Source organism: Pygocentrus nattereri, chromosome 25 (genome assembly GCF_015220715.1).
Source record: "Pygocentrus nattereri isolate fPygNat1 chromosome 25, fPygNat1.pri, whole genome shotgun sequence".
NCBI lineage: Eukaryota > Metazoa > Chordata > Actinopteri > Characiformes > Serrasalmidae > Pygocentrus > Pygocentrus nattereri.
This window is the reverse complement of record NC_051235.1, coordinates 9103621-9123028: the sequence shown is the minus strand read 5'-3', so window position 1 is coordinate 9123028 and position 19408 is coordinate 9103621. Positions and strand designations below refer to the sequence as shown.

General features: G+C 39.9%; 1 protein-coding gene across 1 annotated transcript in view; it reads right to left on the bottom strand.

Annotated features, from left to right (window-relative positions):
• pth2rb (parathyroid hormone 2 receptor b) overlaps window positions 1–19408 on the bottom strand; it is a 99893-nt gene that overhangs the window by 68542 nt on the left and 11943 nt on the right. Inside the window, exons 3-4 of the mRNA XM_017694586.2 lie at window positions 5340–5450; window positions 4238–4353 (exon numbers count right to left, since the gene is read on the bottom strand). Coding sequence (XP_017550075.2) covers window positions 4238–4353; window positions 5340–5450 — 227 coding nt within the window. The remainder of the gene's footprint in view (window positions 1–4237; window positions 4354–5339; window positions 5451–19408) is intronic.

Sequence of the window (19408 nt, the reverse complement as noted above, 5' to 3'; positions counted from 1 at the left end):
TCAGCTCATGCTCACAATAATCAGAGTCATCTGCTCAGGGAAGCACAACGTAACAACATATGTGTAGTGTGCAGTTGCACATTTACATCAGGGAAGTCTCCAAAACCCCAAATCTTACAGGCTTCAGAGGCTGTCACTAGGTGATTAGGTTTAACATCACACTTTACTACTTTGCAACTTGACTGATAAGGCAGAGGTGGCGGTGGAGTCAGCAAGTCAGCTGAACTCGACTCAGATGCACACTTAATTGACTTGCCACTTAACTTAGATGTGCAATTAACTGACCCACAACTTGATTCAGATGCACGCTCAAAACTTGACTCGGGTGCATGCTTTACTGACTCGCAACTTGATTCAGATGCATGCTTAAATGAATCATGACTCGACCTAGTTGCATGCTTAACAGACTTGTGAATCTTGGGTGAAACTTGGATGCATGCTTTACTCATTTGCAACTCGACTGGGATGTATGCTCAACTGACTTGCAGCTCAATTCGAATTCACTTTTAACTCATTACTTAATCCAGTTGCATGCTTAACTGACTCGTGACTCAACTGCGATTGGACTCAAGATACGTATTTAACTGACTCACACCTCATCTTGAATGCGTGCTTAACTGACTCTCAACATGACTCGGATACATGCTGACTTATTACTCGATTCAAATCTGCACTTAGCTGACTCACAAGACTCAAGAATCACAAACTCAGATATCAAATCAAATCAAATTTATTTGTATGGCGCTTTTTACGACTGATGTTGTCACAAAGCAGCTTTATAGAATTCCAGAAAAGACAAAGTTTTAATAAGAAAACCCCCAGGTGAGCAAGTCAGGGGTGACAGTTGCAAGGAAAAACTCCCTCAGAGCTGAGGAAGAAACCTTGGGAGGAACCAGGCTCACCAGGGGGGACCCTTCCTCCTCTGGTCAAACTACCTACAAATGATTATACTACTAATATTAATAGCAGTAGTATTAGTAGTAGTAATAGCTAGGAGTCTATGAGAACATCAGTGTAGGGTGGGCAGCTAGTCCAAGGCAGGTGGTGGTAGCTGGGGCGTGGGCAGCTAGTCTGAAATGGGTAGCAGGAGAGCTTGACAGTCAGTCGTCCTTCAGTGTCCCGTGGGTGGTCGTATACTTGGAAAACAGGCAGGGAGAGGGAATTCGTTTTATTCTATCCGTTTGTACATAAACAGGGAATGTAAACATTTACAGAGTGTGGCTAACGACTCCGGCAGATCTGACTATGACAACTTAACTAACAGGAGAGAACCAGAAGGACACACAGACACGGCAGCACTCTGAAACAGTTTGGCACCCCTCCGCTCCACCGTCCACAAACCTGAGTGACCGCGTGCGAGCAGCGGGACGACAGCACCAGCGTCTCAGTTTACTATAATTCCCTGTGTCCATGGACCCCTGGATCTGCTGCCTTTATCTAAGGGGAAACATTACCTACCAAAAGCTAAACTGAACAAGTGAGTTTTCAGCCTAAATTTGAACACTGAGGCTGTGTCTGAGTCCTGAACATTTTCTGGTAGATCATTCCAGAGTTTGGGGGCTTTATAAGAAAAAGCTCTTCCCCCAGCTGCAGCCTTATGAATTCTAGGAACCATTAATAAGCCAGCACCCTGGGATCTGAGTAGTCGTGATGGCTCATGATAGGAAACAAATGTATGCTTATCTGTCTCGTGACTTGGCTTGGACATGTGCTTAACTGACTTGCGGCTCAGATTCACACTTAACCGACTCAACTGTAACTAATCTAGCAAACATTTTGTAGCATTGGTGTACTAATGTATCTTCATGTAGGTTGGTATAGTGTAGTGTAGTGGGTAACACCTCTGCCTTCTATGTTGTAGACTGGGGTTCAATGTCCCACTTGGGCAAGCACCCTATACTACAACAAGAAGAGTCCTTGGGCTAGACTCCTAACACTAAATTCGCCTACCTGTGTAAAGTGATCAAACTGTAAGTCGCCTTGGATAAGAGCGTCTGCCAAATGCCGTAATTTAACCTGCATATTGTTGATTTTTCATTTGAGACCTGAACATTGAGCTGGATTTTCTTTTTGAGCTTGTTCATGTGACTTTAATACATAAAAATATATGATATGGTCCAAAAAACTCCTGACCCAATGTGTCTGACTATCAAATTACGGTTTAAAGGCTTGCACTACTGCACACACAACATATTTTTGTCTGTTTCTTCTCTCATGACTGCTACTTCTTTTAATTTTAACAAAAAATCTCACAGAGTACAGCTTAAAACCAAAATAAGAACGTCATATATATTTTCTAAAATCTGTTTAACTGAAATTGCTTATTTACTATAAGTCCCTTACACCAAAACAGACTGTAATATGCTGGCGGACTTGTAGGACACTCCTCAATAAATATGAGTAAAAGCAGGTAAACAGCTAAAACTGTCAATTAAATGTGTTTCTTGTCATTCATGTAGGGGCCTCTTTCAATTTTGGAATGTACTGCATAAAAAAACAATGAAAATGTGCCTGTATTTCTACAGCAAATAGTTTCAGGTAGTAGGCCACTATCATTTCTGCTACTAAGGCCAAATCCCATTTCACCTCTTGCCCCTACCACTTAGCCATTAGCCCTCTGTTTTGCACCTTTAAGTCTAGGATTAGCGTGTCCCAATCTTTGTTGAAATAGAGGGGTAGGGCAATGTGTTAGGGCTACATGACCCTCCAAATGGAGGCTCACTCCAAACAGAGTGTTATGAGAAAAAAAGAAAAACCACCAAGACGGCTGCACGAGCGGCCAAAGAAACCCACAAATGTAAGTAATTTCTCTGTTAAAAAATTATGATTAACCGTTGTATTACTATTGTCTTGTATTAGTTTAATTTCAATGTATTATGGTTTTCTTCATAACAAGCATTGAAAAATTGCTAATAGCATCTAGCAGTTCCGATGCCTGAAGAACCAGAATATAACTTCTGTACCATTTAAGGTGGAATGGGAAAATTCGAGCAAGAAGCTAGTGAATAGCTGATTTCAGCTTCATATCACCAAGGAATTAGGAGTGAGTGATAATAAATACACCCTTACAAGTGTATACAAGTCTTACACCCCCTCTCTGAAGGTATTTGATGCCCTAAATGTAACTAAAACCCAGCAGCGAGGTTGCCAAACATTTCCCTTTTCTACTGTCACTAAAGACAGGCCAGGACGCCTATAGAGCACCACTAATAGTCTGTTAATTAAGCTTTTTTTTTTTTATTTGAGGGCTGTCCCCATTTTTGATTTCAGGGCAAAAAAATAAAAAAATTAAATAAAATAAAAAAATGGTAAAAGTTCAAAGGAGTTAGGGTGACACTCAAAATCAAGTGGTCGGGGTAAAATGTAGAACTGAGATTGGGCCTAAGTGTTGTTTGATTAGTGGGCTAACTTTGAATCCACTGGCTGAGGAAAGCAGTTCAGTCACTGACGTCAGCAACATAAATGATGCATTTTCATGTCATTTTATGCCCTATATGAATAGTAAACAGCCATACCCTACATCTAAATCAATGAACCATGAACCAAACAGCCATTTAATTATAGTGTAAAGTCTTTTGAGAGCTTTTTATAAGCTCACAGCACCCGAACGAGCACTCGATTGCGAGCACCCATTTGTTCCAAAACCATGCACTTTTATATGGGAAGCAGGAAGCTCAGAGTTTAAAAGTTCTGAGTTTCCAGTTGTCATGACCGCAAAAGCCCTATGCCTGGAGCAAATTTGAAATATTTTTTGTTACTCTGTGCTGTGAAAAACAGGTCATGAGTCCCACTTTCATTCATTTTGAACTCAGGAGTGGCGTCTACTTTTTGATCAACCTTGAAAAGAGGAGAAAACACATGACTGAACAAAGACTTCAAGAAAACTGTGGACGTATCTGTAAAACATCACTCACTCACTTGTACATGCATTAGTAAATTTTTTTGACATTTTAGGGGTTTTTATAAAGGTGTGGACCTGCTGATATTGCACTACAGCTGCTCACTAGCACCACCTGCTGGGCAGCACCATCGCTGGGCAGCTTCAATAATTCTTTGTTACTTAAACATCATCCATTACGACTGCTTGTATATGAGACCATGAGGCTGAAATCATGCATCATCTGATTAGGTACACAGTATTGTATCAGAGTTGCCTGAAAATGATTAAGTCTCATTGAAAAAACAACCAATTTAGAGGAAGCAGGAAACTGATAATGGATATTTCAGTCAGACTTACTTTGCCTCTTTCCTTGCCCGGTGTCAGGAACCACAGACATTCAGAGTAATTTACCCACGTTCTGTTCTCCACCAACACCCAAGATCCGTTCACATCACACTTACGGTACGCATAGCCTGCAAAGAAACAAACAGCAGCACCAGATAAATGATAAACTGTATAGTTAAACAATAATCTTTGTAGGGAAATGAAGCATGAGTTTGCTGTGTTGGAGAGATCAGTTATGGGGTAAAGAGGACAATTGTAATTACAGTTTTCCACTAAAACAAAAGATTAATAAGTATAATAAAATATATGCCCATCAGACATAATAAACCACCTCCTTGTTTCTACACTCATTGCCCATTTTATCAGCTCCATTTAATATAAAGGTGCACTTTCTAGTTCTACAATTACAGACTGTAGTTCATCTGTTTCTCTGTATACTTTCTCAGCGCTGCAGCGACACTGAGATTTTAGTGGGTGTTGTACTGATATGACATATATGTATATATTTACAGGTTCTTCTATGACAACGCAGGCCCTGGCAAGTCACATCATTGATATTCATGACTCAAGAAAATCTTAATTATTGAGTTTACCTACTTACAGAAAGACTGAGTTAAACTGTTAACATAAAAACAGCATAAAAATAACATAAAAACAATATTTCATTTCGCATCACTTTAAATCAACTAGACGGTTTGTATGCAAGAGCATTTCATCATCTGTGATTTTTACACAAATTTGGCAATTTCATTTTATGTAGTATTCCTATGAAATCTATGAATTATTAACCTCTGCATCATGAAATATGCACCAGGACCTTGTTGAGTTATAGAATGGCCCATATCTGTCTTGACAAAACCTCATCTCTTCAAAACAGTACTTTTACAGAAAAATGAAGAAAAACAACAAAAGAACTTCTTAGCTTTGAATGGAAGTTAACAGAACAAGATTTGTTTTAAAAATGTTCTGGAACACTTCTACTCATACATTGTGAATTTCTGAACACACTCTAAAGGACAACTGGCATCATCAAATTCTGTAAAAAAATGTAAAAATGACAAAAACAGAGATACAAGGTTTTGTTCTGACATGATTCAAAATGTGAAAGTCATACCATTGTGATTGAAGTCATAGACGTAGCTGGGGCATGGCACTTTAGTGACGGTCCCTAATGACCCCCGAGGCCAGCAGATGAGCCCATCCCACCCAGGAGCACACACTTCATCTATACAAACAGAGATGCACACACACCAGAGCACACAGAGTCAATCTGTACGTCTGTCTATACAGTAGTATGCAAAACCCCAATCAAATGATACTTTTTACTTAGAAAATTGATTAAAAATAAGTCAACACATCCATAACATAAACAAAAGTACAGTACTGTATGTACGGAACTTTTGGACAGTGACTAAGTAAATGTAATTTGTTATTGTACTTAAGTAGTTTTTTCGTGTATCTGTACTTTACTGAAGTATTTCCATTTTGGGCGACTTTTTTTTTTACTTCACTAATTTTTGTGAAATCCGTCATTCTTTCTGGTTTCTGTGTGTATAAAAGCCTAACATGTTAAATTGAAAGGAGCACAAAGCAAGAACACCAATCCGGGCACTGCGGTCACTTTGTTTTGAGCTTGTTTTGATCTGTTGGACATACCGACCCAGTGCAAGCATGCGGTTCAACGTCAGTGCAGCAGCATATGTGCCTATGCCAACATAAATGATAGAACTAACCTAACTTTGCGTAAATTGACCAGAATATAGAAATATGTACACATATTTCACGCAAGCTTAACTGGCTTAACAGGTTTTTCTACACACACAAGGGATTGGGTTTGGGTTACAGGAGCTCACAGTATGTGACATTTTACACTACATTTACATCTATGGAGGTCATGCTTGGTGGCTGGGCTGCCCCACACTGTTATGGACGAGGTGATGACAGGCTCCAACCATCAGCTCCTGGGGCAGGGTGAACTTCCTCAGCTGATGCATGAAGTACATTCTCTGCTGGGCTCTCTTGATGATGGAGCTGGTGTTGGTGTCCTACTTCAGGTCCCTGGTGATTGTTGTGCCCAGGAACCTGCAGGACTGGCAGGGTTGGAGGGCTTCTCCTGATGTCCACTATGATCTCCATTCCTTTATCCACCCACATAAACACAGAAGCAGTCCGTATTTATGTGGGTGGATAAAGGAATGAAATTACTCTGAGCTTGTCAGGGTCTCTGACTTGTCAGCCACATCCCATGCCACCCCACTAACCCTGCTGTCCAGCCCCCTGTATCTTCAACACACAGCATGCATTATCAAGCTGGTTATGGCCAGCCTCAGTCTACATGCCTCAATTACCACAAAAAGTACCTGTGCTGACCTTTTCCATGGAAGTATTGGTATAAAGAAATAAGTACCGCTACCTTTGTAACCTTTTCTAGAAAAGAAAAAAGATGACAGCTCAACTGTCCAAAAACTTTTAATTTTATGCATGTTGGTCGTTTCATTTCCACACTATGAATCACAGCTTTAATCAATGGAGTGGAACAACCACTGGGTAGTCACTTACTGTCTGAGTTAATCTTATTCCAGGTTGCTACTTGAAGGAACAGAAGGGAGCATCAGATTCTAGGCATAATGATAGCCTTTAATCTCATTATGGTCTTCAGCACAGCAACCCGCTAGCCAGACCTGTGTGTTCACTGGCCCCACCATCAGTCAGCTCACACCAAAGATTTATTTGCATACTGTTTACTTCTGTTTTAACTGAATTTAACTACACTTACTCTCATTATTAAACATGGTTCTTATTACACACACACACACATACATAGTTAGTATTGGTACCTGGTACCGTCATATATTTAAGAATCAGTTATCGGTATCGGAAAGGAAAAACTGGAGACTGAAGTGAAACAGGACTGGATCTTATTCAAAGAGAGCTGGTTTTGGAGTCACGGACAAATTACACCGAACAAACTCATTTAAAATTTAGTCTCCTCTTCTAATGTGAAGATTTTACAGCACCTCCTCACCCTCATGTAGGTTTAAAATGGGTTTAACTGCTTTGTAGTCCAAACATCAACAGCTGCCAAGCCATGGAGTAAACCAAGAAACTGAGGCTATAATGATGTCAAGATGATAGCCTCCTTCTGTACACCCCCTACAGACCATTCTGCTGGTGGGATGGAAATTGACAAGCTTTTGGCTCTGTGTGTGTGAGATGTTGCGATGAGCTGCTTGTGAGCAATGAGGTGTGAAAGGGGAGTAGTCAGAATCTCCTGCTGTGAAAACCAGTCACACATGTCCACAAAGATGGCTGTGTTGAGATAAAACAGATAGCACAAGCGTAGCGTTCTTGATATTAAAAGTTATGTACCACTGCCACAATAAACAACAGCATTTTAGCACAATATAAAAACAGTATTATAAATGTTTATTTCCATTGAAATATATTCCATCCACCTCACTGAGAAAAAAAATGACCTGGGGGACCTCCATAACAGGCAGGAATGGCATTTTATGGCCTCTGTGAAAAACAGCTACAGTCTAGTGAGACTGGGGCAGATGAAAACAAAACTGTGACTGCGACAATGAACAAGGGTCAGCTCCTCAAATCCACCTCCTCATATCCATCCTGTATAGGGGTGGGGGGAAAACTCGATTCTTCGATGCATCGCAATGCAGACGTGAACGACTGAATTGATTCACAAATGTCAAAAATGTTTTTTCTAAATTTTAATTTATGACGTAATGTTGACAGGACGTAAAAGGTGGAACTTGGAAGTGCAGTGCCCGGACAGCCAGATCAGGTCAGGAGCCACAACCCAAATGTTAAGAAGAGCCATATTTTCCTTTCACCAAAAATCTGACTACCTTGGGAGCCACAACATTTAATGTCCAGTATGTCTCAGTTTGTGCTAATGTACTAATATAGGCTACAAAAATATAAATGAATACGTGGAATTATTTTGCTCTGCTTTGAGCTTTTTTTAGCCGCTTTCCTCTCATTTCCGACAGGACACTTTTCCTCAAGTGTTGAATAGTTTCTTGTTTCTCAACGTTCAACTGTTTTATGAGGTTGCTTTACATTCTCCGGCTTCTTGTTTGAATTACAGCGTCCTGTCTCAAGCATGTTTTACTGGCACCCCCCCCCCACCCCCCCACCCCCCACAACCAGCCCAAAACTGAAAAATCAGTGAAAGAAATGGGTAGGATGGCTGTAACATGTGCTGCATGGACATCCACCGCCTCTGGATCTTATTTCACCATAACTGCGCATTTAATCGCAGATTAGTGGCAGCACCGTCTCGTGTGCTCCAAACAAAAGCAGTGAAGGAGAGTCTTCCAGTTCACTTACCACATCACTTTCATTTGTTTTATTAATACAAGATATTGGAAGTAAATTCAGTATGGACTATTACAAATACTTTGCTTTAAAAGTACATAGTTGTCGCACAGTGGAAAAAAAGGAAATCCTGTATAGAAAAAAAGACGCATCAAGATACATCGTTAATCGTTTCAAAGTCACGGCGCAGCCCTCTGAATCGTAATCGAAACGAATCGTGAGGTGCCAAGAGATTCCCACCCCTAATCCTATATATGTCTAATATCCACTGGATCTTTTTTTTAGTTTTCTGACTAAACTTGACTTACCTAACAGAGTTCTCCTCTGCATGATCTGATAACCTCTGATTAATCTTACATATAAATCTCTCGCACTTATCGGTTAGCTGCACTATCTGCTGCAGCCTACAGGAATATAGGGTCCTCTTTTGAGTCTTGGTTCCCTCAGTTAACTAGCTCTTGTCAACTTGCCTTCACTATTTCCATTTAGAAGAACACCCAACAGCATCTTATGGGCTGTTTTATCACTGTTATAGCTCAAAAGAAGTTTAGTTTGAACCGCTGGAGGGACACGAGGTTCAGGCAACACAATAATACACTTCAGGAGCAGAGCTTGCCCAGCAAACTACTCCACCTTGACTGCTGCCATCAGAGTGATGCAACACCACTTTTAGTAAGAGTTAAGGACACTCGTGAACAAACAGTCAAACCTATTAAAATGACCTTTTCAGCTTGGGGGGTGTGAAAAAGTACAATAAAAAATTTAAACGCACATCATTTACTGAAAATCACTATTTCTTACTGCTACTTTGGTAAACTAAGGTTTGATATTCTTCAGTGAGATTAGCTAACAAAGTCTGCTCTCTGGGTGGAACTGCAAACATTATAAAGAAGGGCAGTTCCACTCGTACAGGGCTTTTATATATTTGAATGGGGAGAAACCTAAGAAGTCAAAACTAAAAGCTACATTCGCATTTTAGCGTTGAAATCACTGGTAAAACTAGGAAAAAAACACATAAACAGTCCATAGAGTTTGCCACAAATAATACATAGAAAGTGTGCTTTTTCAAGTTGTTCTGACCACTGTGCATGCACGTATCTCCACAAGGTCGAGCATCGTGAACTCATTCTCATTCATTTTTCAACAAGTGAACCTTATGTCTCCTCCTCCTTTATAATGTATGGACAATTTTCAGCACAACATTGCATATGAGGAAATTTTGTTACTGGCCAGCTATGCTAATTTACTAGAAAGCTAGGGGCTACACAGTTCCCAACATCAAAAAAAGTCTGTGCAGTGCATTTCTGCATTTTTGTAAAACTCTCCCCTAAACTATTCAAATACAAATGTGAATTCAATTGAATCTATGAATCTTAAAAGGAAGTGCGTTAATACTCCGAAGGCACAATGCTGTCATAGAAGCTGTTCAGATACGTTTCAAAGAAACCTTTTTCTAAAAGCAATACATATGACAGCAACTCGGCCAAGAATGAGTTGGAGAACAGCCAACACAGTTTATCGAGACAGCTTCCTGTAAAGGTGGATCAATTCTGACCTCAGAAGAAAAGGCTCCAATATTAATTTCTGAAGTTCAGCTCAATTGGTTTGGACGCTTTTGTGCTTCTTTACACAATATTCATCCTAGACCTCCTGGGGTATTGATCCCGTCTTCCAAAACTGCTGCAGAAAATTAAGCCCCGTCACCCTTCAGAGTGCTCCACACTTAGCCATCATTGAGCCATCATCTGTAATTGGACTGCACAATAAATGGTGATAAATTATGGTCATTGAGATGAACATATCATTAAAGGCTGCAATGACAGAATGAATCAAATCACTTCATGTGTGCAGCGCCAAAGTGGCACAACTAGAACACCAAGGAACGTAAGTTTTGAAGCCCAACCAGTGCTTCTCTGCACTGAGCCTGAACTCTGCTCTCCCATGTGGAAAGCAAGTAATTCCGCCATTCAGCTCAACAGGCAAATGCATACCACCCACATGCACAGTTTAAAAATGACTATCTTGAACTACTAGCAAGGAAAAATGTATAAAGCAGTAATGGCTACTGCAAATCTGCATCATCAAAATTGGATCAAAGTTACAAACATAGAATAATTAAAGAATTAGCAAATAAAAAATTAAGTAGCACAAGGACTTTAAAGATGTTGCCATGATTTATAATAAAGCTTTTTCTTTATTGAAACAGTGTAAGAACTGTTTTGCTTCCCTTCATCTTCAGGAATTCAGATGAGGCAAATTCCTGTTGAATATGTGACATGTGGAATATTCCAGATGTTTCCATATATTCCAGAGGTTTTTCATAACCTATTATGAAAAAGAGCGTGTGGAACGTGGAATTAATCCACACATAAATGCAAACATAACATTTTTAAGCAATTTAGTGATTATATTTCGAGGTAAGGTGTAATTACTGTGATATGGGGCAGGCAAAAATGCCGTTTCGTGCAATTTTACCAATGTTTAAATTTATTTATCTGAAATATGCGTATATGAACATGGATAAATAAATAAATAAAATGACTTTATTTTACACACATATATGTAAATGTAATATCAGTGAGAAGCCATTATATGTTGTCTTTTGTATGCTGTTGTGCTGGTCAACTAGCATGACCATGCTGAGTGACCAGTTAAACCAGCCCAAGACCAACATAGACTGGATAATGTTGGCTACAATTTTAACTAATTAGCTTTTAAAAAATGGATTTTAGTCAAGCAGTTCCCAACACTACTTTTTTAACCCTCACCCACTTCAACACATTACTAGGATGTGTTGCACCTATTTTACACAAGTGGCTACTCACTGCAGAAGGGGAGGCTCAGCAGTTTAGCCTCAGTGAGCTTAAAGACTTTGCAATTCAAAACTTTTTTTGAGAGGTTTGAACATAATTTACATTCAATCAATTTAACTGCTTTGTCTGGCTATAATTTTGGTGTAGAGACATTGCCTTTTATTTTGTTTTTCTTATCAGATTGGCTCTAACTACCAGTCAATGGATGAAGTCGCAGTATATCAGCCCAGCAAATTGAGTATACTTTGAAATATGAAGTATTTTAAAATAACTTATATCTATGACTTTGTCCTCCGTTATTTCTGGATTTGAAAAGGTCAGTTTTTCAGACCACAATGATTTCTGAAGTTCTGCTGCTGAAATCAACACTGTGTGGGCTCAGCAAGCACCCTTTTCTTCAACTAATAAAGCAATGGAACGGCCATGGCGGAATGACAAGGCCAAGTGGATGAAGGTTTTTTTAGAGCCGGTATTGAAATGGGCAACAGGAGCAGGCTTGTTTACTATTTCTTTGTTTACTAGTCTCAGGCTACAACTATCAGGAGTTTGTCAGTTGCATTCTGATTGGCGATACACACTTCCATGCAGCATTTATATCATTTGGACGGGATCTTTTTTTCAGCTAAATTCAGGCCAGCAACAGCGAAAAGCTGCCTGTACTGGACATTGAAATGACACACAAAGCTTTTAGAGCAAGATGTGTTCATAGACTGTAATGATCACCTTCAATTACATGCTGCACCATAACAGCAGGCTGTGATTGGTTGTTTTGAATGTCAATCAAACAAGTTAGGCGGTTACTTAATGTAGCATATTCTGATTAAGTTACTATATATTATATAAGTTTTTTTTTATCACAAAAATTCCCATTTGTGTATAAAAGTCCCTTGAACCACCCCAGTGAGCGCAGCAGGAAACATCATTTCCAACCACTGTTGTAGATCTTAGACTGCTCAAAAAAAGTCTGAGTAACTTATCTAAATGAAATTCTAAAATCTGGAAATAATCATTGATTCAACACAATCATAACAAGCTAATATTCAGAATCGGCAGTGGTGTTTGATACAGCTTGAGCTAAGTCTTGTTTACTTGCAGGGTGTAAGTATTTAATTATGGATTAGCTGGAGCAGCCGTCACCATGAAAGCAAGTTTTTCAAAAAGCAGATTAAGATAAGGGCTGATTCTGCAAAGATGGACAGCAGATCTTTCAAACTGTTGCAGTCCAGTTCGAGGGTTTAACGGACTCTCAGATAGCTGCTCTGAAAACTTTTCATCAAAAAACCCTCCTTACTTTCTTTAGTCCCTCTTTACTCCTTTATTTCTTCCCTGCTATCTCTTCAACTGCACTGAACTCTGATGACTCACTGATCTGATTCATCTCATCACGCCATGAGCTGCATATGGCACGTACAGGCACACACTCACATCCGCTGCTGTGCTTGCACCTTGAAAATGTCACAGGGTCAGTACTTTCTGTCACTTCCACGATGGACAAAATGCAAATGTCCCCTGCAGGGACATGTTTAGCTTAGGTACTTTCAACAAATATAGGAGTTACAGTTGAGGGGATGGCCATACGATCACACACTATATGGGCAAAGGTATCGAGACGCACCTCTTAGTCATTGAATTAAAGTGTTTCATTTAGTCTCATTGCTACAGGCGTATAAAAATCAAGCACCTGGTCATGCAGTCTGCCTTTACAGACATTTGTGAAAGGGAGCAAAAACAGTGCACTGTGAGCTTCATGGCATGGGTTTCCATGGCCAAGCAGCTGCATGTGAGCCTTATATCACCAAGCACAAAGCCAAGCATCAGATAGAGGGTGTAAAACATGCTGCCACTGGACTCTGGAGCAGTGGAAAGGTATTCTGTGGCACGCCGAATCACGCTTCTCTATCTGACTGTCTGATGTGCGTCTCTTTGACGAATGCCAGGAGAACATTATAGCTAGCACAATGCCGCCATCCAGGTAAAGTTTGGTGGAGGAGGGATAATGCTATGGAGCTTTTTTTCAGATGTTGACCTAGACCCCTTAGGTCCAGTGAAGGGAAATCTTAATGTTTCAGCATACCAAGACATTAAGAGCAATTCTCTGCTTCCAACTTTGTAGGAACAGTTTGAGGAAGATCCTTTTCTGATCCAGCATGTCTGAGCCACAGTGCACAAAGCAAGGTCCATAACGCATGGATGGGTGAGTTTGGTGTGAAAGAACTTGACCTGCCCACACAGAGCCCTGACCTCAGTCCCATCAAACACCTTTGCGGTGAACTAGAACAGAGATTGCGAGACAGGCCCTGTCATACAATAGTGTCTGACTTCACAAATGCTCTTCTGGGTGAATGAGCAAAAATTCACACTGACACTCCAAAATCTTGTAGAAAGCCTCTCAGAAGACTGGACGTTGTTATAGCTGCAAAGGAGGACTAACTACATGTTATTGCCTTTGGATTTAGAATGGGATGTCAAAAAGGCTCCTGCTGATGTAACGTGTAGGTATCCCAATACTTTTGTCCATGTAGTGTATGTGTTATATATGTTCAAAAGTCTGAGGACACCTGCTCATCCAACTTTTCTTTTTAAATTATATTAACAGGGAGCTTGTCCCCTTTTGCTGCAGTAACAGCCTCTACTATAGTGGGAAGGCTTTAGACTAGATATTAGAACATTGCTGTGAGGGTTTGATTGCTTTCAGATGAAAGAGCCTTAGTGAGGTCAGGTATTGGTCCTGAAAGGTTAGTTCTTGATCACAGATGTCACTATTCCGTCCTAAAAATGTTTGTTAGGGATGTGCATTCCGAATAATTTTGACATACAAGCATTATATCTGATTAACCATAGTAAAGGAATAAACAATCCCCAAAATAGGGGAAAAAAAAACAGATTATGGCTAAACTTAATGTACAACTCTGGTAGACCATTTTACACTGACACCACTTGTGTTGCACAACAAATAAATGCAACACAAAATATAGAGAAATGCATTTCAAAACACTTGAAAAACAGCTGAAGGAGATTGTTGGATTATGTTACTTATGTTGAATGAGTAACGTAACAGAGCTGCCTCAAATGAGCTAATGAGTTAAAACTACAACAACACTGGGTGCTGATGGAGATTTGTTATCTTCTACATGGTTCTTCCTCTTAAGTGTAAAAGTGCCAACAAGTTAGTTTATTAAAGAAATCTATTTGAACTGTTCCTGGACATCAGTCCAGCCAATTTTGCTGGTTACCCAAGAATCGCTTAGAATGCAGCTTGTGCTTGCATTGCTTTATGAACTGAGTCATGGCACAGTTTAGACCATGACGCGTGAAGGCATTTGTGTTTGTGAAATATGTTTCTCCCCTTAGGCTCATATGCAAATGCTCCAGAGCATCCCGTTCTATTAGCAATGCACAATCTGTGTATAAGGGACATTCTAGAACACCTGTCTCAGCAATAAGTGCACCTTAGGCTACTTTCATATAACAAGCCTCAATTCTGATTTTTTTGCTGAGGTCCAGTCTTTCTAACTTGATTCACATTCATGTAGGTATGTGACTCAAATCTGTAATTAATGTGAACGTTCCTGTTCTGATACGATATGCGCACATCCTAATCAATAACATCATGTGAATGAATCACGTGCATCATGAACAACAAACAAACAGCAGGCCAAGCCTTCGTCACTCAGATCATTTGCTCTAAACAGTTCTCAGCTGTTCACTATTAGAGCAAGATGAAGGTGCGGGAACAGATGCATTGATCTTACTGGCACTAACATAAGGTTCAGCGCTGCTGCGATAGTGAAAATCCCACATGAATTCTGATCTGGCTGTCCACATGGCCAAGAACTGGATGAGATGTATCAAAGGACCATATATAAAAGTGGCTCAGATCCGATATGAAAAGATCAGATTTGCGTGTCCACACAAAATTGGGGGGGGGGGGGGGGGGGGGGGGGGGCAGATCTGTGTCACATTAATTGGATTTGTGCCACGTAAGTAGTGAACATAATGTTAAAGTAACCTTATATTAGCTGAATTCACCAATGAGAAAGGGTGTCTGAGCCTAGTGGTGGTCTTTTCACTAGGCAAAGGTAGGCAACCACTTAGGGCTCCCCAAATACCAAATACACCCCCAAACAACCAAACATGATGTGAAACATATGGCAGACACATATAATAATGACTTACACTTTTAATCACAATACAGAGATAGTAAAACGTAGCATTAGGAGTCTTACCCAAGGACTTTTATTGGTATAATGTGCTGTGTTTGCCAAGGCAGGATATGTCAACCCCAGAATGTTTGTGTGTTAGTAATGTTAATGTTTCTGGCTGTTGTTGGAACAATTCTTAGTACATTTGGTTTTATCTGAAACATGACTACGCTGTCTCTCTCAAAAAGAGTGACAACAAAGTACAATAAATTAAATTAAGTTTAATTTATATTCATGCTGCCCTTTTTTCCAGCTTGAACCCCTTTGAACCCCCAAAATGTCTATGCATGGGGATGCATCAGTATGTCTGTATAACTGGCCAACTGCATTTTTCACATTAAAAAAAATATTTAGACAATTGTAGCAAGCCTGTATACAAAAATAAACCATGGTGTTACCCAAATTATAACTGCACAATAAGTAGGAGCTGAGTTAGATGTTAGCCCATTGTTTATATTTCGTATTTGTATTTTACAGTTTGACACTGACACATATAGCGATGCATTATAGTCATTTTTGACACTACCACTTGATTGATAAAAATGAAATATTGTGATGCATATTGTGTATCATGTACTTGTCTTTAAATATCACAATGTTACATTTTCGCCCACCAATGTGCACTGGAAAATGTTTTGGGTCCAGTTTCTCTGCTGGCTGTAACCAACACAATATGACTCAATAGCCAGAAGACTCTGTGTACAGAAGTGCCTGTGGACATTTTTTTAGATAGCTGTAGGTGGCTCAGACTCAAATAGACCTGAAATCAATTAGCAAAGGCAATTTCAATACCATATGATCAAAAATCGTCAATGTTGGCTCTACTGGAGCAGACAACAATGCTGATTGGCCCTGAAAGAAAAGCTTGCTCTGAAGCAGCAATTCAACTAAAAGAACATGTGGGAAGCCTGTGGAGATTATGGAGCTAAATAAGGACAGACCAAAGAAAAAAACACATAATTGTAGAAAAAAGTGTGGCTGGGAAAAAAAGAGCTTTCGCAGTGGAAACAAAAGCACCAGCATCTGCTTAGAACAAATACAGGTCAGATGTACTGTAATCAAAGCATTTCTCTGTCTCTAGCTCTCTCTTACTGCTTGTGTATGGAACTCATTCTCCATGCTGCTCTGTCTCTGACTTTCTCTCTCTCTATGTGTGTCTCACTGTTATTCTTTCTCTATCTCTCTACAGCCATAGCCCATCCCCTGCTGTCAGAAACATGCTAACTCGGAAATGTCAGGCTTGCATTTGATAGATAAAGGAAATGAAACTGTGCCAAACATGGTGCAACATTCCAGTCCAAATGTGACATGATACAGTTCAAACTGGCAAGATATTTTTCTGCTTTCCGTCTCTTATGCGCTCTGCATGCAGCTCTTAATGGTGCACTACTGCTTTGAGATCATTCAAATAAGTTTCAACTGCAGAATCTGAAAATATGCTTTTGCATGAAAGGAATAGTTTGTCCCTTCAATAAAACAACATTTTATGTCCATTATACTATCTTGGGTGTAAATATGTTTGCTTTAAGCTTTAGCTCAGCTATAACTCTTCTCTTTAACTTTCCTCGCATCTCTGGCAGGAAACCTTTCCTCAAAGGTAGAATAGCTTCTCATTCTCTAGCTCCTTGTTCTAATCTTCCAGGAATAGCTTCTCTTTCTCTAGCTCCTTGTTCTAATCTTCCCATTCAGTGGAATGGGAAGATTAGAACAAGGAGCTGGAGAATGAGAAGCTATTCTACTTTTGAGGAAAGGTTTCCTGCCAGAAATTCTGGTGCCTCAGGTTTCCTGCCAGATATTCTGGTGCCTCAGGTTTCCTGCCAGAGATTCTGGTGCCTCAGGCAGCATTTAAGGTGTTAAATGCTGCCTGAGGCACCAGAATGTAACTGCTGCACTATTAAGGTGGAATGGTTTTTAGTGTTCAGTAGTTTCCCGTTGCAGATTAAAGGTATCAGGAAATGTGTTGGGCTGCTTACGAATGCAAATATGTCCATTCATATACAAATTATGGATATTTGTCTTAAATCTTTCTCTTTGCCTTTTCGTTAGCCAATAGCTTGTGAAAGTAGTTCGCATTGCTATGTGACCAGCAGTCTGCCCGTCAACCTTCAGGATTAAAAATCAGTCAATTAGCATTTATACATAACTCCAACATTTAAAGCTGCTTAACAGTGTTAGATGATCAGCAGAACCTTATTTTACTGCAGAGAAAGATTATTTTATTTTTACCTTAAAATCTAATTCTACTGCAGAGTCACAACAGGGCAGTTAAAGAGCCACTCCGGAGCCACATGTTGCCAACCCCTGCCATAGCCCATAATATCAATACATTACTGCCTTTTATACATCCGTAATATATAACTGTCTATGACTGTTCCATAATGTCCTTTATAATGTACATAATGATATTATGCCATCAGTAGGCTATGAAACAGAGAACCTTCTCATGCTGGTTATAGCGTCCCAGGTAGCCAAAGGATAGCAGGCCACTGTTAGCCCACTCACAGCAAAGCTGGCGGCCCACTGATGGTTAAGCAGATAAGTCCACTCTTCATTCTATTTTCTTATTTTAACTTATTTTCACTTCCTTTCTTTCTTCATCCTTTGTAAATTAGTTTAGTAAATAATCATAAATACAGTGGCTAAACAGCCAATCTAGCATAACATCAGCATCAACATTTGCAACAATGTCATTTTATATTTGGGCTTCTTGTTTTTTTCTCTATTGTTTGTAATATTTTTCTTAATTCATTTCCAAAATAAAAGGCTATTTGTGGTGAGGGGAGGTGGCTAAAAACTAGTTAGACCTTGTGTGCAGATCAACAATTTGGGTGATCCAAGGGTGGACAACATACTGTCCACTGGGGTGTCAACCTTACCAAGTCAGTGGGCCGATAAACACTTGCGATTTGGAATGTTAAGACTTGGTTGATTGCTAATATAGCAGCTACAGAGCTTGAAGCCCACACTGAACAGCTACCTGAACTTGAATAAAGCATGTGGATTTAGGCAGCAACAATATGAGTTCAATTATAAAATTTGTTTTGCATTTTATAAGCATTCCATCGTCAAGTCTCACATTTTTATCATAGCTATGTTGTATGCTGGCCTGTAGAATAAGTCTTACACACCTGATCATCCCAAGAAGTCAAAGTTCTACAGCCAAACCCCAGCTGTTCTGTGGTCAGCTGAGTTTTTGGGTCTGTTTCCACTCTGAATCTCGTGAAACATTTCCAAAGCAACCAAGTTCTGGACTTCTGCGTCCTCATGCTAATTACAGCCATGGCTACTGGCATCTAAATCACCACACACTTGCCTGAAATGCAACTTGTGACTTCAATTCAAACAGACTTGCTAATGTTCTTTCTTTGACTGTGTAGAACATGCTATCAACAAAGTGCAGCTTAAAGCTAAAAACAATAATAGCTGCCATCCTAAAGCTTTCATTGTATCTATAGGAATACTTTTGTTCACTTTTACAGACAACTGTATGCCATACAACGTAAGAAACCACATTAGCAAGTCTAATGCGTGCAGTTTTCATGATGCTAATTCACAGGATATAAGTTTAAGTGATACTTAATCCCACCTCCACATTTAACCCATCTGTGAAGTGAAACACCACATACACACACTAGTGAACACACACACACTAGGGGGCAGTGAGCACACTTGCCTGGAGCGGTGGGCAGCCCTATCCATGGCAGCCAGGGAGCAACTGGGGGTTAGGTGTCTTGCTCAAGGACACCTCAGTCATGGACTGTCGGCACTGGGGATCAAACCAGCAACCTTCCGGTTACAGGGCCAGTTCCCTAACCTACAGCCCACGACTG